We start from the raw sequence: 25,199 nt of genomic DNA on the forward strand, positions 1-25,199 counted from the left end.
CTGACAAAACAATGGTAGAAAGGTGCGATGCCAAGGCAACTGGTTAGCTACAGCCTCTTGACTTTTGAGCTTCTTAATCTAATTAACACACCACTTTAAAAAAAGGCAAAATCAAATAAGGCGCATAGTTTAGGAACACAAGGAACTAGGATTTAATCTAAAGTGGGGGGTAGAGAAGGAAACACACAGATGACTATTGAGCAACAACAGAATCTGGAAGCAATGGATATTGCATATAATAATAATAACAATCCTAGCATTTGATATAGCACCTTATCACACCTTCAAGATGTCTCAAAGTGCTTTAATGTAGCACATGAACTGCAAAAAGAAGCCAATCTCATTGCATGAGAATAAGGTTCCATTTAGAAATGCTTATGATTTACAAAAGTACCCTAACATTATGACTGAAATATTATTCCTCCTTATTAACAAAGATACTGTTTTCACCTATGGTGAAAAGAATAGCACTTGTTGAAATCTGAATCAATTTAACTACCTTAATTTATTATTATTATAATAAATTTGCTCAGGTGGATGTTAATGGTCCCGTGAGACTATTGAAAAGAAAAGGGAGTTTCTTCCAGTGTTCTGACCAACAAACTCCAGAAATATTGGTTATTCACTTCATGGCTCTTTGTTAACCTTATAGCAAATAGCTGCAAGGTGCCTACAGATACAGTTACTCAACTTGGAAGTTTTGAGAATGATAAAAGTACAAGCTATTTAATATTAAAATCATAATCTTTTCTATTATGATTGTACAATTCTAGTTCCTAGTAACTAATTTTTATTGAGGTGAAATATACTTAAAAGATAGTTTAATACTGTGTGTCTAAAACAAAGGGTCTAGCAATTACAATGAATCACTTCAAAATAGTACAAATCCTTTACTTTATGGGACAATTCTAGACTGTAGAGTATTTAAAATAAACTTACTTTTCCATTCGTAATGCCTACATCTGTGTAACAAACATGCTGCTACTCAGTTCATCTACAGATAACATGGGCATCTATAATAGAAAAGATTTCATATTAAAGTTGGATTTTTAAATAATATTTACATTTACCATTCCTATAAATTATCGCTTAAAATTAAAACATTTATTTGTACTGAATGGATTAATGGACTGAAAACTTTAAAGGGAAATATCATCATTAAATTATGCACAACTACAGGGTGACCAAAAAGGCGTGATAACTACCCTTATTATCTAAAAAAACACACAAAAATATCATCATTTCTTTAAGACTCATTAGTATCACAATGGTATCACGACTTTTTGGTCACCCTGTATGTCCAGATCAAATAATATGCAACAATAATTCTATTTTGTTTAAAACAATACCAATCCGCATTTCTTGCCTGAAAGTTATCAAACGAGACACCTGACGCACACTGAAATTGTCGCTGATCAATGCAATACTTAATTGGAGTAACAAATGTCAAACAAAACTATTTAAAGAGCCAAACCTGATTGGCTGTAGCTGTTGCAGCGAAGGAGACGCTGGTAGCAGGTGTTGTTGCTGCAGACACAGTGGTGGGTGTAGCACCGTGCATCATGGGCACTTTCAGTAAGGAACCATGGAAGCGACAAACAGGAGGGCAGAGCATTATGGCAACCATGGCAATATGTGGTGAGTTTTGGGTGCGGCAGGTATCACAGCAACAAGCCATGTAACATCACGATGAAGGTTACACCAAGGCGCAGCATGCAATCATAGTGCAAAGCAAGATAGCATTGAAAAAAAACAAGAGAAAAGGGGAAAAGCTTATTACTATCATAATTAATAACTCAAAATATCCTACAGACTTAACACATTATCAGGCACATAATGGTGTATTGCGCAATTAGAAGAAAACACAGACTTTGAAGCAATTAACAGGTGCTTTAAATAAAATAATCCATTCAGAATTATAGAAGTACCACTAACTACCCAGCTATGTTTCACAAACTCCCGGTCAAAAAAAAATCACTAGAAACACGCCAAAACCAGTTTTATACCAACCAAATTGTGAATAAAGTCACCTGCATAGTATGGCAGTCGTCTATTGATTTCCTGTCGTGGTGCACATACTATCCATATATACTCACTCAACGCTTGCTCTGATCTGGGACAATGGTTATATAACGGAAACGTACATACCTCTCACACTAAGAATTGTTTTAATGAAATTAAGTCTAAAAGCTTTTTCTGTTAGTTTTAATATGTTGAATTGTGCAATTAAATAGAGATCACTTACAATATTATTTCTGTGCATTAGCCACTGGTCTCAGCAATTCAATGTCACACTAATAAGGAAGGCTTCTGTGCAATCATGTTATACTTTAAAGGATATTTTAATAATTTTCTACCAAATGATTAAAAAACAGACAATCCTTCAGGGAAGATTGATTAGTAAATGCAATGTACTTTCACCTTAGACCATACACCCACTTTTATGTAGGCTAAATGTAGTTAAAGAACAGAATGTGGGCTCATACTTCAGATATGTACTCTTTAATTCACCTATTCTGAGCTATACTCTACAGGTTCCCTCACAGACACCTGAAATGCCATCTACCATCATAAGCCTGCACTTTATTAGTACCAATGTGCTACTTTTATGATTTCTATGATGGAATTTTCAGTCGGATGGGAAATATAGATATATTTTTGGTAGTGACTGTGAATGAAATCTGCTCTTACTCACCAAAGTCCTGTCTGCTGCCTATACTCAAATAATATTAATGCTATCAGGTCAATCTTAGCCTTGTGCGAATAAATAGCAGGGGCTCATGTTAATAACACTTTCTGGCAATATTCAAAAGAGGAAAACTAGAACTGCTGCTAACCTTGATGCCAGTTTAATCTAGTCATTGTTCATACTATAATAAACCAGCCCATCGGGGAAATTGTGCTTCTGTTTATAAAGAGACAAATAAAGATATAGAACCAGCACAGTCCAGGCTGAGGTACAAAAGGAGATACCCCAATTAGCTTCCATTGGATACCATGAAGGTTATAGATTGATAGAAATGGCCATAACATAGGCCTTTGTACATGTAACCTTATAAATGTCAAAAAATGCACACAAGGACAACATATCCCAGAATATCCTCTAATTCTTAATAGGTCATTTGTGAATGACCACAAGCGCGTTGAAGAGATAAGAGGATAAAACAGAACTGCAAAATAATGGCTATGTGTTCTGACTCTGCTTTCATGACTGATAGTAGCATAGAAACAGGAGTAGGCCATTCAGCCCCTCAAGCGTGTTCCACCATTCTATAAGATCATGGCTGATCTGTACCTCAAATCCAATTATCCACCCTTGCCCCATATCCCTTAATACCCTGACCTAACAATAGCTATCCACATCAGGCTTGAAGACGTGAATGGATCCAGCACAGCCTTTTGGGGAGAGAGTTCCAGATTTCCGCTACCCTTTGGGTGAAAAACTGACTCCTAATTTCACTCCTAAACGGTCTAGCTCTAATTTTGATAGCAGCACTACATACAGCTCATTTGTGGGGAAAAATAAGGTGCTAAACACCCTGAGGATTTTTGTGATCTCACTTTTTTTAAAAAACATTCACACCTACTGCACTTGAGCAGAACAGACCATACACAGCTTCCATAAGAGCTGCTCAGGAGATATTGTTACTTTTTTTTAATATTAGAACTCATGTTCATTTTGTTTAAATAAACTCTTCTTGTATTTCCGCTCTATAACACCACAATAACAGCTATTCCAAATACAAGGTATAGAAATACTGTTCTTGGTAATAGATGACCATCACACGTTCCCCTATTATGTCACCAATTGTCCTTCACTTAGAATAGCGTGGGCACAAACCGCGTGCATTTCTGCATGACATAGCTAAGAATATGTGAAAGCCAGTGAGAAGTGATTTGCGAGGCAGGAGGCAGCTGATGTTAACCCCTTGAGGACTACAGCAGCAGTGACAGTTTTTCAGTTCACTCCAAAAAACATTTGAAATAGGCTCTTAAGACTGCTCGAATTCCGAACAATTACACGTCAACATTTTGATTTGATTTGAAAGACTAAAATGGTAAGCTCACTCAACTCTGCAGAAAATATTTAGCAATCAGCATTAACAATCTTCACCTTCCTCTACACATTTAATCAGTAAATTAATTTATTCAGTTGCCTTCACCAGCTTTGGAATGAAAGTGCCCTCCATTATTTCTAAGACTTCTACAAAATGTGCTTATTTTAGGAGTTTATAATGGAAGTGTTATTGTTCTACGTTTGCCTGATTTAATTTCTCTTCAGATTGTTTTGCAATGTCTGCAAGGATTTATCTGTAATTTTCTTCTGCCACTATTCTCAAACACTTGTCACGTTTCTGCTCTATTAAAATTTCATAGCCGGGCTCCGTTTCATTCTTTTCAACAGATGATTAAAGTGTTTTACTTCAGAAAATAAATAGCACAGCGAGCTAGGTTGGCTTTTCAAATGTACAAAAATGTTATCAACAAACTGTAGTTTCTATCTTCCAATACGCAAAGCAAATTCCTACTGTGGGTATAAACAATAAATATATCTCTCCTGTATTTCTTTGGCCATGTTGGTGTAAGTGATCAATTGTTCCATTAATTAATCTAGCCATAACAACAGACTTTTTCAGGAGTCTGAGAGTGATGGAGCGTCACTAATGGAAGTTAAACACTAGAGGGATTTGGTAAATTATTCAGAGAAAATCTATTCCAGAAACCAGAAACCCAAACTGACTAGACTAGTTCTAACCTTTGATCTGAACCACGGTTAATCCTTTCCTTTAGCACTGATCTCCATTTAGTGAGCCTATAAACCTTATCCAAACTCTGTGTCTAGGTGCTAAAATCCTAAAGTGTAAATGAAATCTCAAATGGTTGCATTAATCACTGATACCTTTGCATTGTACAAGAGAAAAATTCTGTGAACTGAAATACTGACTGAAATTAACAATCTTAAGCGATTAGCGCAAACATACAGTGGATTTTGAAACTGTGAGGGGGGAGGGGAGAAGAGGTTAAAGAAAGAGAGAAAAAAATTAGAGAGAGAAAGCTGAAACCTACCAACATTTGCAGTGGGAGTCATGCACAACACTGACCCTGCAGATCATGCAGTGAAGCGTGGAAGGATAAATAAAAAAGGAACATTGGTTAGAGACCCATTAGTGTTCACACTCATTGTAATTGAAAACAGGTTTTGGCCAATAGAGCCACAATATTCATTACTTCAGCACATGCAAGGTGAGAATTTAGTTTTAATGGAAACTGAAACTACAATTTATTCTAAAATTATAAGAGAAACAACTAAAAGCATGATTGAACTGCCTGTGCATTGTTTGCAGACAGAAGGTGCATGATTAATTTTGAAAAGCATCAGTTCTCCAGTGTCTGTATTTTACCTGTACTTTATAAATTGAAAACTATAAGAGTCACAGTGACTCAAAAAGAGGAACACACCAAATAATACTGAACCAGACAATATGTTTGAAAAACAACAGCAGGTTTTGTCATCACAAGAGCTAATGCATTTATTAAAACTGCACAAAACTTCATATAAGACTTTATGTGAAGTCAAGTAATAATTGTTTTAAAGGAGCTACACCATTGTATTTGCCAGACTATTCAAATATTAATCATATCTTTACTGGATGTCTTTCCTTTGGAGAGAAACATCTCTGATTTGCTTATATCAATATGTTTAGTGAGTTAATAATATGAATAATCCATATCAGCCAAGAACATTGGTGGTGTGACCCACACTGGATTTTGTACCAAGGTAATTGTTAGGAAATGTTTTGATGAAAGCCTCTGAAACATTTCTTATTTGGAGCAATGAATCGGCCATAAGAAGTTTGTTGAATATCTTCAAGGAATTTAAAAATATAAAATATTATCTGCAAGATGGCTTTGTGGCAGAATTGTGCTGCAAATAATAATAGCCATGAGGCGTCCCGGTGGGTCTGAAAATGTAGCTCAGAACACTAATATAGATCGGCATTTCTTCACTCACAATTGGTGAAATTACTTAAGTGAAGAACCCTAACCCTTTAAATTAAAATATAAGTTAGTAAGTATTCCAAAAATTCAGAGGCTGTAACGCATGCGGAACTTATATCTACAAAAACTATAGCTCCTTTAAATGCAGAAACAAAGATACAAAAACAAAATAATCAACTGAATGTTACTTAGATTTAAATGTGATTTGATAACCAGTTCATCCCTCAGTGGGTTAAAGCCACCCATAGCAAAGTCTTGCAAAGCCACCTTATAAAAATAATAAGATTAAGTGTACAGTTAGGAACTAACCTGTTGGGATGAATGTTGGTTGTTGCAGCTGCATATTAGCTAGAGCCTGTTGGTAGTGGAAAACACTGGGGTTAAAGACTGTGGTGGCACCATTGGTTTTTTCAAGTGCTGGCCTCTTTGGTAAAGGTTGAAGTGCACCAGGCGGGAGGGCCTGTGGATGAGCAATTGATTAAGACAAGTAGAAAAAAATGAAGCATGCACAAAACACACACCAAAAAACTTGGCCTGCCATTCTCCTGCAACTGTATAGCTAAGCAAGGCAGCAGCAGAAGCAGACAATAGCTGCAAGGCATTGTGAAAGAATACAAGTGAGAGAAACATGAAAGGCAGTAAAAAGCTTTGAGAATCACTAGTGGAAGTGAATGCTTAACCATCTTCACTTTGACATTAAACACAGGACATGATTTACCAAGCTTAAAGTGAGAAAAGGTTGGACTGGCGGGAGTCTGACAGCAATGAAATGATAGGAAAAATAATGCATTTGCAGCTTAGCAACTAAATACTATGAAAATCTAAAATATATGCAAATTACTCAATAAAGATAACAGAACTTCGCTAGGGTTCTCGCTAGAGTATTATAAAATTGACATTTGGGACTTAATGGGATCTAAAGAGCCAGGTCCCATTTCATAAAATATGTAAACCATTAACAAACAGCCTCAAAAAAACATTTCTACATTTGTTTTACTACAAAAATCTGGGAAATAAAAAGTACATTTTTATCTAGTTTAAGTGAGTTCCAAAGTGATATATAAAAAGTATAAATACAGTTTTAAGTTGATTTTCTATTTTGTCTTATGATGCACAATTGACAGCCTTCAAAGCACAGCACCACTTTGAGTGTAGGGGGCATTGCAGTTAAAGAAAACAGGCTGACATTTTACATTAACGGGAACCCTGCAGACAACTACAAGCATAAAGAAGCATCTATAGCAACAATAACAACAAAATGCTTGTTCTAAGCAGCAGTAATCAGAGACTAAAGTAATTGTAGCTGTTTTGCAAAATAACACAGTGATTGTGGCAATGTGGCAGCTGATGTCAACCGATCTAGATATAAAGTTGTTTTGTAAAGTGTAGAATAATGGATTCCTGCAAGTAAGTTTCAGTTGAAGAGTTCAGATTTATGAAGGGCATCTGAGCTCATGTTGCAGTCACTGGTAACTGTTATTTTAGTCATCATATACTGTGTGGGGCATGTTACAATTCATATATATAGTTTGATGATATTTCCAGGATTTCTTGTCATTTCGAGGAGTGGTATGTTTTCTTAACATAGTGTTTTTTTTAGAATGCTCTTTCAAACCCTTGTAATGTTATTGGAGTTTCACCAAGATGTAATTTGGAATTGATTGCAAGGAGTTTAAAGCACATTTAGATTAATTATATTAAATAAAATGATCAGGGATCCACTTTTTGCCAAAATCACATCATTAACAGTCAAACCTGTTTTAGGTGCGGTGTTAATTCACTATTTTCTGGACTGTACGTTGCCTCCTTAAATTGGAGATCAATGAGTTTATTTGCAATTTATAAGATTTAGTTCTGTTTTAGATTATGTTCCAAGGGAAACAAACACAAGCTGGACAAAAAGTAAAGGCAGCACCTCCGATAGAGGTTTTTTTTTATTAGTGCAGACAATGCATCTGTTGTTTTGGGTTCATCAAGCTATAGAAACAGGTTTCACTGCGGATGTATCTCTGTTGCTATGATGAACCCTTAGGAGATTGCATGGTACCAATTTTGCACTCGGGTAGCACATTTCTAAACAGATCGACGTACAACGGCAGTGTCCTAAGGGTTGATAATGGTACCAATAAATGAAAAGCAACCATGCTTTCTTTTCACAACATATTTCACAAAAGCTACATGCAAAGCAAGAAGGTGAAAGGTCCAAGTACCAGGTCAAAGGTTGCCTCGAGGGGTCGCTTCAGTGATCTGACAGCTGGCTGAGTCTTAATTAGCAGGCAGCGAGCACATGATGGCAATGGGCCAATGGGTTCAAGCGCATTAACATAAACAGCAAGCAGAGGTGCGTCATAGGGACAGCAATGCATTGGTGGACAGGTGAAGAGAAAAAAAAACAATCTGAATGCATTATACAACATATTAAAAAAGACCAAGCATGCAGAACAAAGGATGTCTCTCGCTACTGTTACTGTTAACAGGCTATAAATACGCCGAACAATTACAAACTGACAATCCTGCTCCCATACGCCCAGGGTACGAGCGAGCCGTTGTCACGTCAATGTTTGTAATCACTAACAAAAAAAATACTAAAAGAAAACCCAAACTTTAAAACAACAACAAAAAAAAGTTAAAAAAATGCAACGATACATAAAACTTCAACACAAAATAAGATATTTGATCTTGCTTTTTTTGGTGTTGCTGTGGGATTTTTTTTTAAAAAAAAAGAACGGGAGTTTAGAATGTAAACGTCTAACACACCTCGTCTCTCGCCGGACTGCTGCCAGTCACCTGCTTCACACACACACACACACGCGCACACACACGCACAGAAAGTGGCAGGCCTACTCGGGCTTTTAATTCAACCGTGTTCATTATCAAAGTCTTCACTCAGAAAAAGTTGGCGGATATGCAAAGATTGGGCCATCGGTGGCCACCAATTTTGCACAAATAGCAGAATTTTATTCCAAAATATCCATTTGTGTNAAAAAAACACTTGCAGCAATGTGGGTGTTTGCAGATCACTAAAATATTGCAAACAGGACTTAACACCTCGATCACCTATTGCAGGGAATAATGCTTTTTAGAGTTTAAGCTTGAGGCATCGCTGTCAATGCAAAACCAGAAGCTATCTAGCATTGCCACTGACAAGCACAAAGCAGAACAAGAATGGCTAGGACTGTCACAAGGTGTAAAGCAGGTAATATGTTTAAATATGTTTACATTTTATAAAAATATAATTTACATGTCAAAAAATCTTTCATTTCTGAGGATATTGCTATTTACTTCGGATTAATTTGCAGGAAACACGAACATCGAGGATCATGATAAAACTGAACTAGCAAGGAACAGTGGTTAAACAATTGTAATCTAAATTATCGCAAAAACAAAAACAGAATTGACAATGTTACAGCAATAAAAAAAACGCAATTTCATACTTGTTAAAGGAATATAAGTTTTTTCTGAAATATGTTCTAATAAAATCAAATTCTACAGTTAATTTAGCGCAGTTGAAATTAATAATCTTTCATTGTTATGTTGAATTGTTCAAAAACATATTGTGAATAAAATAATAATTTAAGGATAATTGGAAAACAGAATACAGAAGGAGGCATTATATTAAAACGTATATTAAACAATGTTTAAAAATGAATAGCACGTTACACTAGATTAGATTAAAAAGTTGAAGCTACTTCTTACAAGCCTCCTTACATTGTTACTTACCATAGCAGCAGCTGCAGTCTGGTTCACCTGGTGTTGAGCTGCTTTTATTTTGGCTTGCAGGTGCGCAGGAGGGTGAAAGTATTTGCATTTCTCCCTTGAGCAGCGACCCTTGATATAATCCATGCAAACTGTAACAGTGTTTTCATTTGAATCTATCATTGAAATGTCTACTGGATGTGCGTAGCGGCAATCATTTTCACCCCGAGTGCAATTTCCACGCTGAAATTCCCTGCAAACCTAATGAAACCAGTCGTTAGCAACTGTTTGAAGAATGTTAGGAATAATTTGCTTTTTGTCGGAACATTTAAGGTCAATAAACTGGCTTTCAAGATATGTTTTTTCTCCTCTCCCCTAAAGTTGAAATACCAAAAATGAAATATCAAATTAGAATTAAATTGTTAAATTATTAATTAACATTGCCCCAGAGCAATTTCATACGTCGGAGATAGGGGGTAAAGAAGTCAGTTAATAATATTTAAGATTTTCAGTGCGATTCATTCTGCTCACGGTGGAGATCAATTTCAGTAGACTGTAATTTGTTTATTCACTCTTCATATTTTCTCTGTGATCTGAGGAATCAACTGTTACGAGTAGGGATGAGTAGGATCGATGCAGGAAGAGTTTACAGCTGAGTTTACTTTCAACTGTAAAACTAGAATATTTGCAGAATGAATGGCACTCGAAAAATCACATCTTTCCCAGGAGGGTCAGTTGAAGTCAGGATACTGGATTAATTTAGAAAACAGCTTGGTGCTGTGATAGGTAGATGGTAAGATTAGTGTGCTGTAGGGATGAGATCAGATGGGCTGAAGAACCTTATTAATCTGAAACTGATCTTGTAAACCTGCAAGCTGCAAAAACATGAGTTCTGCAGTATGCCGGCTCAAGCTTTGGGACTTGGTACTCTGTGTCCCAGAGGTCTAGAGTGGGGCTTTCTAACTGAAATTCGACTTCTGGAGAGTCCCAGATCTCAGCATTGTCAATGTCGAGATTGACAATTTATACTAAATTATAAGCACTTTGCGGTCTGGATCCACATCAAATGCAAATGCAAGGATCCAGTGGGAACATAGCTGAAATCATGGAGGCTTGTGTGTTTCAAGAACCTACAGCCATCGGTGAGAGTGGTTGTTCATCCAATTTGGATTCACACAGTGACAGTGGTGAAAGGACAATGTTCTCCTTAATTTACTGAATCACACAATTGAGCACAATGCAATTACCAAAAACATTAAATAAGGTTATTCAGTTAATTTAACAGTACATTTAATTTGTACTCTCTTAATGTTTTATATATATATTATATATAAAGATCATTAACAACTGTTTTTGATGGACCAAATGACCTTAATAACAACAACTTGCACTTATTTAGCGCCCTCCACACAGGGTAGAGTCTCAGAGCGCTACTTTACAGGTTAACCTGCTATCTGAATCTCTTTCCCTTCCTCTTCTGAAATGGCCTGCTTCTGTTTGGCACCTTCCTCAGAGGTTAGGAACTCAACATGTGGGTACTCGCTGGTACAACCCTGTATTCTACAAAACTTTATGATTCAATGCACAAGTATTCCAATACTTTGTGCCATGGGAGTGCCCGGGTTATCATACAGCTTCTTCTTTCCGCAAATTCAAAAATATTTTAAACAGAGATTTCCTACAGAACTAACTACAATAGCAATTCATCTTTCAAAAAGAGAAATATTATGAGGCAGAGTAAGCCAAAGTTGTAACACAATGCGAGAACATACATAGTATAAATACTGATACCTCCAACTTATCTGTTCTTATTAGCTTCTGTGAAGCAGTGTTTCCTTGAACTGTAATAGTAGGGTTCCCTGACACCAGAACAGGTGTGTTTGGTAGAAGTTCTGTAGGAACCAAACCCATTCCAGGTGCCATATGACTCAAGTAGGGACTAAAAGCCATTGTGGGGTTTGTTGCTAAAGATGGAGTTACAGGAAATGTGGTCTATGGATAAAAGTTTGAAAAGCACATTTATAGCACACTGGAATGTAATCCCTGTTTACACAACATTTTCAATCCAAACAGACAGTGTAGTATCTCTTTTTCATTTCAAAATAATTCAACAATCAAATCTTTTCAACATACCTTTTGCTAAACTCTAACCTCCTCAAAGCACGTCATGTAAAATCTTCAACAAAACTTAATTACCTGTTACAATGTCACATATATGATCTTGCATATAAGAACAGGAAACAGTAGCTCCATTATCAAGCAGCGATAGAAATGTGTTTGAACGATCTTCAGTTTCATGACAAAAATGGATTTGTGGAGCAGTCAGTATTCATACTGATGCCTAGTGCTTTCTCCAAAAATTGGGTTTAAATAAATAAATGTGGGAAATATCTAGAGGTGCCATTGTCTCGTTGGATATTCAGTAGTTTTGGAAAGTTTTCCACCTCGACAATCGTTCAAACAGAAAAAAAAACAAATGAGCGTGAAAGAAATGTGGAAAGTGGAAGGGTGATCAAACAAAGAATCAGTATCACAATTAGTAGCTGCTGATATTGAGTACAGAAATAACAATCTTTGGGAGAGGAACAAGATTCCTCTAAGTTGGTCAGCCAAAAGCAACAATTATTTCATTGTGTGCACTGCAGGAAAAAATATCGGGAGAAGGTGCGGTGGCGGGGAGGGAAATGGAAGAGGAAAATTTAGAGAGACATAGTCTGAAAATAGAAAACAGTGGAAAGCCGTGCCATATTTTCTTTTGCCAGTAATTAACAACACCTGAAGTCTTCTGTAATTTGGTTTTCTGAGGTGTCGCCTGATTTTGTGGATTTACTGACTTTGTGAATAGCTCATGAATACTAATTTGCAGTCGGAAGACTCCAAGTGAATGTTAACAGTGGGATTATGGTGAATATGGCCACAAGGCAACATTTCTGTAAAAGTACTGTATCTATGTACAATTCATTGAGAAGAATGAGGGAAATTTTCTTTATGGTTCTACAAAAGCTCTGTGAATCGGTTTGATGTGATATTTGTGCATTTTAAAACACAACCTGTTTACGATTGTCCAAAGGCACAGTGTCTAAGAGATATGGCTATACATTTTTCATTTATCTGCCTGCCCATTGAGTGGTCTAAAATTACATTTCTTCAAACATCTTTTTTTTAAAGTTCTGATTTAGCAGTGACATTTTTGACCGAGGCACAGCATTAAAACAAATCTCCCATTGCAGTAAAGCAGGTGAGAGATAGATTAGCAAGTACAAGTGAACATCATGCCCGGACTCCAAGAGGGAGAATATATGAGATCAGACAGATGTCAGAGCTGACATGACATTTCAGACAACAGTCAATTTCACACACAGGAGATTTCAACTACTCAAACGCTGCTACAGTCCTGCAAATCGGAAACTTGACTAGATTTTATTGATAATGTGTCATCAACATTATCAAACTGTGCTTGCGGGTGTGTTTCAGATATATATATTTTTTTGACCGGATGTGGTGTGCAAATTCAGTAAATAAACTTCAACTTACCATTGGCTGCAGCTGTGTGCCTGGCAGCATAAACTGCATCTGCTGTGCCAGCATGGCGGCTGCTGTCTTTTGCTGGATTAGGTTGTTACGCCCATTGATTTCTAGTTGTGTTTTCAAATGCGGGGGTGGGTGGAGATATTTGCAATTTTCTCGAGTACAACGCCCCTGCCCAAACGAACAACCAAGAAAAAAACATATTAAGATGGTTCATTAAAATGGAAAACAGCAAAACACANTTTTTTGGTACATGCCAATTGTCTATTCCACAAACACGATGTAGAACATTGATCAAAACAAAGATCCACTACTGCACGTTTTGCTTTATATTTTCAATTCCAAAAATAACACTCGACGGAGTTGATGTGTATTTAGTAACTGGTTCTCTACACACTGCCTCAATGAAAGCATATGCTGTTACCCTCAACCACATAGCACAATTTTAGTTTTGTTGTTGGTGGGCCTGGGACTATTGTGAGAATCACACCAACCTTATCGCATATTTTAACAGCAAGCTAAAACACAACCTTTACTGAATTATGAGGAAAATGGGTAGTCATAAGATCCTCCTTAGAAAACTGACCTCTTGCCAAGTGACTGATAAATGCAGAGAACATGTTTAATTTGCAAAATACTCTCTGTTTAGAAATGGGGGCAACTAATAGAAGTGGAGCCCTGTAGCTTAGTGGTTAGAGCACTTGCCTCGCAAGCAGGAGACCTAGATTCGATTCCCAGCAGCGCGAAATGTTGGGCAAGTTTCCTTACTCCACATGTCTCTGTTTACCTAGCAGTGAGTAGGAACCCGGTTGTTAGTCGATTGATGAATCACTTTTCCGGGGGTAATAATTCCTCAAAAAAAAACTAATAATTTGGTCACTCAATCCACGACCGTTTGTCTGCTTTGCACACAAAATGCAGTCAATTCCCTTTACAGTACATTCTGTGAAGCACTTTCAGACGTCTTGAAGACGTAATAAGGCGCTATATCAAATGCAAGTATTATATATAGAAGCACTTAAATATTTGGATTTCCAAATGAATTAAGCATAGCAAATGAATCTCTGTCCCAGCTCTGACTTTGAAATACTAGGGGCAAAATGGGACTGTAAAGTTCGAGCCAGAGGAAACTCATTATTTAATGAGGCCAAAGAACTCTACATATCTGTGAAAATCTTGAGTTTAAAAAGCAGCTACTGTAAATCAATCCTCTACCTGAAACTAACTTTTCCTTGTCTGAGTCTTGGAAGTATAATACACCACAAGATTCCCTTGAGTTCACAGACTTGAATGACCATTCTTTGAGAGGCTGAGTTCTAATCCATATACCAACTACCATTCAACTTGCTTCTCTGCTATGTGCAAGCTTCACTGGCTCTTGACAAGGTCACACATTTCATGATTGCAGAACACTCCACTGCAGAAGGCACTGATTAAAGCACATCCCCTGTCAAGTGACCAAAGAACAGCATGTGGAACCTTGTAGCTAGACCATCCTGCCCTAGAACACAAGTAGCAACAGTTGGAGAAATCAATGAGGGTAAATTTTTCATTAAGTAATGTGGATTATATCATGTCAACTCGGGAACACAACTTCAAATGAATCTACTTTCAGCATTAGGTTCCTTCAAGTCAATGCCATGTATTTCCAGTTACTGGAGAAGTTCTCTTTGGATCTATTAATTAAGAACACCAGCTAAGAAAAACAGCATTGTATGTAGAGTAAACGTGAATGTGAGTAAACATAAATAAACAGGCCATCTTGATAATGCATTTATTACATTCGTGAATCATTCCTCCATTACATCTGAATTCCCACTGCATTGCCCAAATCATTGTATATGCAGCACCAGAGATGTTCTGCAACTATGGGATGATCATTATAACTACTGTCTGAATTCAAATGGTATCGGCTTGCATCAATTTCAAATGCAGAATATGAAAGTCGCAGGTAGCTTAGCATTCTATTTACCACTTTCTCTTTCCAATTATTATCTGCTTCCATGACTTTCATTGGCTGATACAATTCTAGCCAAGGTCATGAAGTAAAGTGATGCTCTTGACCTTCCACTGTCTGCAGTCTGGTGAATATGATAATTAGAAAAGGAATGAACAGACACTTTCAACAATGTCAGTACACCGATGCCCATGAGATTCACAAATTGAGAAGTGATCATGTCTGCTAACCTTACAGGATGCTTGGCAGATTAAAAGGATTAGGTGCACATATATCTTCCTGGCACACGGGGGGGGGGGGGGGTAAAAAGTCATTTGAAATATACAACACTATTTATGATTACTATTCTTAACAAAATTCTAGCTATTTTGCTTTTTTAGGAATATCTATCATGTGGCTAGAGAGCTTACACTAAATTATGGCATGTGTGCTCAATACTTAAAATGCAACAAGCTTCTAGGCTCCATCAGTAAATGCTATGCTGAGGAACCAGCCAGACACATTGATTTTTGCCAGGCTTTATAGCTGGGTACAACAGGAAGAAAATAGAAAAGAAATTTCAAGGCCTTTGTATTATGCATTTGCTATGATTGCACTGAATATGCAGAGAACAGTGTGCACCTCAGTTATCAACAAACATTCAGGCTATGCCAATTAATCATGAGTCTAGCCTTCAGGAGTGTTGGGTTTCATGGTTTGAATAGAAATATTAGTAATAGGTGCAATGAATGCAAATGATGTAGAACAATGTAATACAGAGAAAACTTGAAATGTAACCGATAACATGCCAACGTTCAATTCACGACTGTTTATATTGCTGAGCACAATTGGCTGCCGTGTTTCACCACAAAATATACAATCAATTCACTTTACAGTATATTCTGTGAAGTGCTTTGAGACGTCTTGAAGACGTGATAAGGCACTATATCAAATGCAAGGATTACTATTATTAATATATTCCTTGGCAAATGCGTCAACTAGATGCAATGCCATATGTATTCAAATACCTCAGTATGTAATATCCAGATGTGGGTCCCAACATGGATCTCAACAGAGCATTGGCCACACCTGTACAGAAAGCAAATCTATCACAATATGCAGTATTTCTCTTTTGACGCTTTGCTGCAATAATGTTTACTCCATCTGTACTCAATCACAATGTGGCTCAAAGTGATAATGTAAAGCCATACTGTGCATAGCTACAACATGCCTCGCAACTTACCAAAGTGAAAAGAGAAGTGTCAAGGAATGACATGTGACATGCTAGTAGCACAATTATTCACTTTAAGAGCTGTTAGCGCAGAATTCAAATGCACCCAAGTCTCTTGGTGTGAAAATTATACATTAAGTGAATTAGTTCCCGGAACATGCTAAATCACTTGGAAAGATCCATGAAGTATTTGGCATATGTATCAAAACCTGTTCTGGTTTATCAGACCTAGAGAATGTGAGGACACCCAAGTTCAGTTCACATGTTTGATTCCTTCTTCAAGAACTTTACAACCTCAGCTGTGCACGAAACCAAAGAACTGTTCAGAGGTTTCTCACAAGGAAGTGCGTTGTATTAAGGTCATTCTCATAGACCTCCTTGCAGTTGGCTCATAACAGCATTCACAGGGGTCTGAGAGCAGGTCACTGCTTGCCCTCCCAGTTGTGGGTTGGTGTTTGTCATTTCAGGATGTGAGGGATGGGAAGATAATAGACTCCATGGTTTACTGTCTCAGTCCCAAGCAGCAACGCCAACACTGGTCCTGAATAGACCTCTTATAGTTCTTCTCCGCTTGGCCCTTTAGAAACTTTCACGACAAGTATTCTAGTCTTGAGATCTATATTGATAACTCTTACCTTAGATACCTGCCTTAATGATTGTTATTGTTGCACTATTCTTGTTCTGCCTTATATGGTGTGATGTTGATATCTTTTGTTCCACATTTTAACATTTATATTTTTCTTTACTTTGTTTTCCCCTTTTTGCATATTAATACTAATTAAATCAAACATTACACTAAAATGTTGTAACATACATATCTATTTCCAACCATCAATTACTGATCCTATGCCTGGTTTTAAAATATTGTTTGATCTGTTTGTCACGGCTGACTTTAATCACCCGAAGAGAAGTAACGTTGGCAATACGAGGGCGGGCTGCGTTTTTGAATCTCTTTCAGACTATTGTATTGAGAATACTTGTCCAATTTGTTTTACTGCTTATACTTTTCACAGCAGAACAAAAAAACATCTGTTTGTTGACCCCTGAAATGGCCTATCGGTCATTTTATGGACTGATCAAAAGGTCAATTGTACTTTGAATTGCTCTGGGCAACCCAGGCAAAATACTTAATGCCACAAGGTCTCCAATTACACAGTTGTTTGAGGATCTGTAACAATGAAGCTTAATCCACTTCTGTATTCATGGGTCTCAAACTTCAGCCAGAGGCAGATGGGAGGAGGTAGGTTCACAAGAGGCAAATTTCTGCTTTATTGCAAACTCATGCTTTTGTGAAGTTTTTGTTAGCAATCTTAAGAGTGCCACTTACAGGCAAGAGACAAGTGTGGGAGCAAGCCCTACTCTTGTATCGTTAACTAGTCACCCTATTAGATGCACACTTGAAGAATGGCCACTTGGGTGATTGCCTTCAGGAGAGGGAGTGAGATGAAAAAATGTAGTGACCAGCTAATCCACCTAGCTACTGGTGCAGTTCTTGTAAACAACCTCACAAATCAAATAGATTTTAAAAATTGCTCACAAGTGTTTGCATGTGTTGCATAACCTGTGACCATCAGTTTAGTCAGAGAGTTAGCTATCTTCTCTTTTCTGGAATTTTAATAACCGAAAAAATATACACGGTAAAAATGGCAGTGTTTTGAGCATTCAGAGATTATATTTCCATTGAGGTGATTGTCATGCTGTCATTAGCCTATTTTAATCCTTTGACGCTAAAATGAAACAAGAGACAAGACACCCTGTATATTTTTACGCATCCAAACACACCTGCCCTGTTACTAATTTGCCTACAAATCTCACAGTAAATCCAGTGAAGCACTTTGAGACATTCTTCCAATGTGATAAGGGGCAAGGATTATTATTATTATTATCTATTTAAAAAAATCTGATTTGGAATAGTAGATATAGGGATCTTACCCTGATTAAAGCAGTTAAAATCAAATGGGTTGGATTTAATCCATTGCAGATTGTTGGATACAATCCCCACTTCTCAAGGTGCCAGATTGCAGGTAAGTAGTAATGAATTCACAAATGTACTCTTCGCCAAATATATGGAAAAGGTGTTATCGGTCCTATGTGAAGCTAGGACTTAACTCAACCGTGCAATAACCTTGCATACACCCACTTATTGCAATCCGATTGTATAGTTGGTAATGTTTATATGTTAACTCCATCTGTTTTAGTGTTTCTGAAGGTTTTTTCAAATCACTCTTGGTTGGAATCAATGTGGCATCTAACCTCTGACATATTCAAGATATTCTTGCTTTAGATGAATGTCCCTAATTGGATCTAATTGACCAAAACAGCATTTCAGTATTAAATCTGGAAGTGACAATATAAAAAAAATTTACTTTATTTAGCCACAGCTTGATTCAAAAGACTGTCCTATAATAATCAGTGCAAATTTTTTTATCCTGTTTTAGATGCAATAACTCACCACAGACCAGGGAATAGAATCCATCTTCTTGGGTGGTATGGCTCAGCTATTCACTTAGTGATTGAGGAAGCTGAATCCATCATTAATAACAAAATCAATCAAAATTAACATTTGGAACCCTTAAGAAATATTGCAACTCATCAATCAATAGTTAATATGCTGTATATATCAATTATTATTTGAGTGAAACAATCCGCTCAACTGATTATTGGAAAGAAGTATAGAAACTATAAGAAACATCCAAAACCCAACTCTACCTCCAAGGATTATCACTGTGCATCAGCTGCAACAAAACAGAACTATAATGTGAGCACTGCATGTGGGGAGGATACATTTATGACATTAAATAGTGAACTGGAACATACATCTCCACTGACTCAGATTCAGAAACAATCCATCCCTTTCATCAGATCTCCAGGCATTGGATTCCCATTAGACCACTATGTTTACCTATTTGTTTACTGAGTCACCAGCCTTTGTGGCTATGACTCTAGCTTATCTCTGGCACCACACCAAAAAGTGGATCATTTTGATTGCAAAAATATTGCAGTGATCAATTAACGAGTACAATAACATCAACCGCAGTGTTTTGAATAGATTGAAGTTCAAGATTTCTTGGGTAGACTCAAAATGGAGCAATATGGAGCATTGCTCCAATGCGTATTGCATATTGCAATGCGTATCAAGTTTAGTTTGATTCTTAACAAATGGGGAAAATTCCACACACCAAGTTCTTTTCACCAATTTTACTTAACCACACAAGTGACCTTATTCACAATTATCTAGACAAATTGGGAAATTTATGAGACTGCCTCTTCATCTAACTCATGCAAATTGAGTCACAATAAATCTGTCCCAAGAAAAGTAAGACTTTTTATTGTTACCAACATACAACACCACCACAATTACATTTGTAAAGCGCCTTTCATGACGGGAGGACATCCCAAGGCCCTGAACAGTCGGGGATCACGATCCGAGCGTGTTGGGGGGGGGGGGACAGAGTTTGGATGAGATGTAGGAGGGTGGCTGAAGGCACAATCGAAAACGAGTCTTGCTTTAAAGGAGGCAAGGGAGAGAGCAAGGCGAAGGGATTGTGGAATGGATTTACAAAGGGTGGGGGCAAAGAGGCTGAAAGTCCGGCCACCGATGGTAGGGCAGGTCGGGCAGGAGACATGGAGCAGACCAGAGCCTGAACGGAGGGAGCAGACAGTTTGATAGGGGACTAGCAGGTCAGAGAAGTAGGAGGAGGCAAGGCCGTAGAGGGCCTTAAAAGTGAGGACGAGGATATAATCAACAAATGATGGGCAACCTTCACACCCAAGAGACATCAAAGTGCCACACTCCTCTATTGATACAGCAATGAACATTATAAGTAGTGAATTCCAGTGTATTGTGTGACAACCAATACTCTGAATCATCATTTGGACACCAACTTCATCGACTGAATATCAGAGTGGAGATTTGGTGGATCGACCATGACACATCTGGGATTCACTACTTACAAGTTTTGTTTTTACAAACTTTGCAATCTAGACCTCACTGTGGATGAAAACGTAACATCAAGCTCAAATTTGTTTATTTACAGTTTCTTTTAAAAAAAACTTTGGGTTGCAAGTTTCATGAAAGCCCAATGTCCTCAGACCTTGGTGGAGTTCTGCATTCAATCTGCCTTAAACTTTCCACTTCATTCCAGGTACAACACAATTGCTGGAGTACAAAGGGAAAAAAATATTTGTCAGGAGTGAATTTGTTCTCAAAACACTTCCCACGGTTTGCAAAATGACACCCACACAGCAACCTTGGGCTGATATGAAGAAAGGAAAGTACGTGCTGTGCCTCATTTATAATTGAGCTCTGGAGCCATTATCTTGGCTCAGCCCTGCAAGCTGATGCCTCATGGTAGATGGAACCGCATTGCTGACACAGTGGGACAGCTCCACCATTCAAGAGGGCCACAGCTCTGGTGCTCCCACCGCTGGTTCATCCTCCTTTACCATCTCTGTGGCTTTTCCTGTCAAATGCCTCCTGTGTCCTTACTGCTACTAGCACAATAACATGATAATATTTAAATAACATGCATAAAAACCCTAGTTATTAAATTAAGATTAAAGAAGGCATTTGTCACTACAATATTCCATCAGAATTTTTTGTCCCTACTTACAAGCCATCCTATGGCCTCTCACTCAGAGAGACCAGTTAAGAGTGGACTTCTACGAGATTGTAGCCAATTTTCCTTGTGCCTGCGCCAAGTAGGAATTATGTTGTGAATATTAAAGCACACTTCACGTAGGACCCTCACAGCCAACAGTGAGTGGAAATGTTCTTCCCACCAGTTTGGGCTGAAATGGAAGCCAGGTCCTCATGTATGTGCTACCCACTGCTCCACCCAGCACCCTCAGTGCTATAGTATTAAATAATTTGAAAATGTGGGGGAAAAGAATCTCACAGTACAATCCAACATTTACTATAGCTGAAAATAGTCCTCGTCATATTAGCCCAAACCTATTAAATTCCTGAAACCAAAAATCTCTACAAATGATTAAGCAAAGGCACAATAGGCCAATGGTCACCTTCTGTGCTGACGTACGATTTATAATTAGCAATTGTTCAGCCTCAGACAGAAATATCTGTACTGTACATTAAAACACGATGTAGAAATTGAGATGTCAAAAATGGGTCCTGTGCTCCAGGTGTGCATTGGGAACAAGAGAGAGAGAAAAAGAGCAAGTTGGCAGGGTTCAAAAATTGGTTACTGGGGGGTGTTGAAACAGAAATATTCTGTAGGTCACTTTGATTATATTTAGTTATCAGGGAACATTTATGGAGATCTTTACTTTAGGAGATTAATTAAATAGTAACTTCTATGCAAGCAAAGTTTCTAAACAATATATGTTAGAAATAGTCTTTTTCACATTCCAAGCATTCCAAACATTTACAAGTTTTGTAAACTTAACATTGGATCAGTTTTTCCGGTTTCTGTCCTTCCAGTTCTCGAACACATAATACATTGCCTGTAATATGATTCATATAAAACATGCTTGCAACAATGATTTTTTTCTTGTACAAAATTCACCAAGAGTTGTTTTGAGGCACAGGCAGTATAATGTAGAAAAAATAGAAATTAAGAGACACATATAATAATAACATAACACATAACACATTCAACCTCAAAGTGTGCAATATCTGTACAGTATCTCAACAAATGAAGAATAAATCATTTGATGTAACCTCACCAAACAAACACATCATCTGGGAATGCAAACTATTTTATATTAGATTGGTAAAAAGATGAGGATTGTAATTTCCCACATAGCGATTTCACAAACTGAGCTGTGTCATAAGGAGTTGACGTAAAAGAGCAGCTGAAAGTTTCCCTTAATGGTTGCAGCACTGCAGTTAGTTACAAAGCAACAATGCCAGACATTTAGATGAGCTCCTTTGAGTAGCTTTTCAGTCAAGAAGTAGTATGATGATTATTATTTTAAAAAAAGAGAATTTTACAACAGGGCAAAATTATATTTTAAAAACAAGGTAATCAACAACAAACTGGATACTTGGTCCAGTGGTTGAGACCAGACTCATTAACAAATAAACAACGCTGTAAATGGAAGCCAATAGGATTGGTATTCTGGAATAAGAATGAGATCAAAAAGGTCCTTCTTCATTTGACTCTTTCTTGTCATTTTGTGCTGCAGCAGTGCTCTGGATTAAATTGTTTTAGGAGTAGTTTATTTCATATGTCAAGTAGAGCAAACACAACAGGGGAATTGATGCTGCCTTTTCTCCCACTATTGATACTTGGCCTTTGAAAGGTCTTAAATAGTTCAACTTACGGTCCAAGAATTTTCAATGGACCATAATTTATTTTTTTCTCTCTGTGTTTTGTTTCTTTCTCCTTGGTTAATCTCTTCAGGCCACTTAGGAGAAAGATCTATTGATAACCAGTCATACACTGTTCGCATAACAGAGGCCTCACATGGGGATTTAAATTTTAAGGTGGATGTACGCTAACGTGGGTTAGTATTTTATGAGTATTTGGCCATTTCTCTCGTATACAGGAGAATGTAAAGGGCGTGGGCTCGGACAGAGGCACGTATTTAGTGTGGGGAGCGGAGGGTAGGGAAGGCACATGAAAATGCAGATGTCAAGAGCATAGATGGTGTAGAACAGAGTTGAGTTACTGTGGAAACTGATGGCAAGTTAATGCAGAGAGAGCGTCTGAGGGAACCAAAGACTGGATTTAGAAAAGAACAATGGGACCCGTGGGAGTACAAAATGGGGTCAGAGAGCAAGATGTTTATATGACGAACGTAACAGTTCATAAAGCATCAGATATTCATGACATTAAAGGAAACATGCACTGACAAAATACCTTTCTATTATTCAAAGTAATAATCAATAATGAGGATCTTGATTTACCTCAAAGTCACAAGCTAATGATCAGTACACAACAAAGTCATAATAAAAGCTTGATTAATAATTAAGCTATGTAGACAATGGCAATTTAAGAAGCTAAATATCACCACTATACCGCTTAAAAATCGTTAAGTGGCAAATGTACAAATCTGTGAAAAATCCTAAAAATTTGAGCCCACACAGGGTTCAATTTTGACATTTCTAATTCAGGACGAGGATTAATTTGCAATTTTATTTTGCAAAATTCAATAAAAACCTGCTATTAAAAAGAATAATTAGTTGTATTCTGAATGTTGTTACTGTCACTGTTTTTCGGTTACAAATCAGTTGATTATAAAGTGAACCCAAACTAATTCAGTTCCACCTTAAACCTCCCATTTGTATTCAAAGTAGAGGCGGGTTCAAACCCACACAAGTTATGTAGGCAGTGAAGTCAGGAATTATTATCACAAATGTAACAGCATGAAGGGGGTGATGTTAAACCTCATATTCATTCCTCACTTATATCAAGAGTGCCTCTATACACAAACGTATGTGTGGTGAAGGAATGTACCGTAAACAACGGAATGTTTTTTGTATCGGAAGAAAAGGAAAAAATTATAACAGAAGTTGTTGTGTTTGTTTTGGGTTTCTGTTGTACTAACTATTATATTTATAAATATATATTTTCAACTAAAAAAAGCCTCTATACACAAACATATGTGATAAATCCTTATCTTCAGTTGTAAGCCAAATCCTCTGTGATAATGAGGTAGAATTGTAAATGAGAGCCCCTTTGTAAACTGATGAAGATCATCACCGGAGTTACAGATGGAAAAAGATTAGATTTTATCCAGAGATCAATGCCTGGAGAACAATGAAGATACTTTTAGAATGTCATTCCAGTAATTAATTTTTCAGTTGCCTTTTCTATAAATTGCGACATGCAAGTGTGATTGAATTGGACAGCGTTTTACCCACAAATGTACGGTCAATTCACTTGACAGCATATTCTGTGAAGCGCTTTGAGACGTTGAGAAGACGTGAAAAGCACTATATCAAAATGCAAGGATTATTATAGCTCTTTTCAAAGAGCCAGCACAGACATGATGGGCCGAATGGCCTCCTTCTGTGCTATGTAATTCTATGATTGTATGTTTAGCATCCAGTTTACATTTTCCGAAATGTATAAACAGGCCAGATTTAGCAGTAAGTTTAAAAATCTTGAGGCATTTTATTGCTTAGAAATACAAATAAGTGCAGCAAATTTTAAATATAGTGTAAATTGTGGTCAGCTTATTTGGTTCCCCCAATGTACAGTGCTATGTCTATCCAATCTAAGGATACATGCAATTTGGATTTCAGCCACGAGTTAAGAAAAGATGCAAGAGAAGACACGGCAGTACATGTTGCACCCTGGCTAGCTCTAGTCCGACTTCTTAGCTAGTCATCAAGGAGTGCCATTGCCAGAGGCTTCCTTTAGTCTCTATCAACTTTGAAATGGTGTAGAGCAGAAGGAATGGGACAGAATAGAACAGAAAGATTAAATTATGTGTGAAGAACAGTCTAACTGGAGTACTAATCACGACAGAGTAAATCCTTTGAACTATCCCAATTGTGGCATTTTATGCAGCTCTTTTTCAGTCTTCAGATAGATTTGATGTTATGATCAATATGGATGAATGTATGGAATGAAAATGATCATGGTTATAATGAATATTCTTGGGTGGTTTATGATTGGAGTAATGGACGGACTATTTAATCAGCTTTCTAGCATAATGAAGGCACACTATAAATTACAACTCTCTAGAGATAGGACAAAACATTTACAAGTCAAGTTAGTTTTTTTTAATTTTTAGGACACTCTCAGCATAAAACTGGAACCTATCCAATCTTGCTCCATTTCTTTGAGTGGGTCACTGTGGTAAAGCTGCCTTTGACAATCTCAAGAGTTTCCCAGA

General features: G+C 37.2%; 1 protein-coding gene across 16 annotated transcripts in view; it reads right to left on the reverse strand.

Moving 5' to 3' along the window:
* The window catches only part of mbnl3 (muscleblind-like splicing regulator 3), a 92,223-nt gene that overhangs the window by 7,438 nt on the left and 59,586 nt on the right, over positions 1-25,199 (reverse strand). For 7 of the 16 annotated variants that reach the window (XM_042340851.1, XM_042340854.1, XM_042340855.1 and 4 more), the window contains exons 3-10: positions 13,231-13,395; positions 11,488-11,688; positions 9,721-9,957; positions 8,211-8,264; positions 6,310-6,460; positions 5,068-5,103; positions 1,475-1,569; positions 940-1,013 (exon numbers count right to left, since the gene is read on the reverse strand). In XM_042340851.1, the coding sequence (XP_042196785.1) occupies positions 957-1,013; positions 1,475-1,569; positions 5,068-5,103; positions 6,310-6,460; positions 8,211-8,264; positions 9,721-9,957; positions 11,488-11,688; positions 13,231-13,395 (996 nt within the window). In that variant the 3' untranslated portion in view covers positions 940-956. Of the gene's footprint in view, positions 1-939; positions 1,014-1,474; positions 1,570-3,650; positions 4,997-5,067; positions 5,104-6,304; positions 6,461-8,210; positions 8,265-9,720; positions 9,958-11,487; positions 11,689-13,230; positions 13,396-25,199 lie in introns of those variants that run through there. The other 9 variants (XR_006085508.1, XR_006085506.1, XM_007892471.2 and 6 more) reach the window with 8 other exon arrangements.

This window comes from Callorhinchus milii, unplaced genomic scaffold, assembly GCF_018977255.1.
Source record: "Callorhinchus milii isolate IMCB2004 unplaced genomic scaffold, IMCB_Cmil_1.0 Scaffold15, whole genome shotgun sequence".
Lineage (NCBI taxonomy): Eukaryota > Metazoa > Chordata > Chondrichthyes > Chimaeriformes > Callorhinchidae > Callorhinchus > Callorhinchus milii.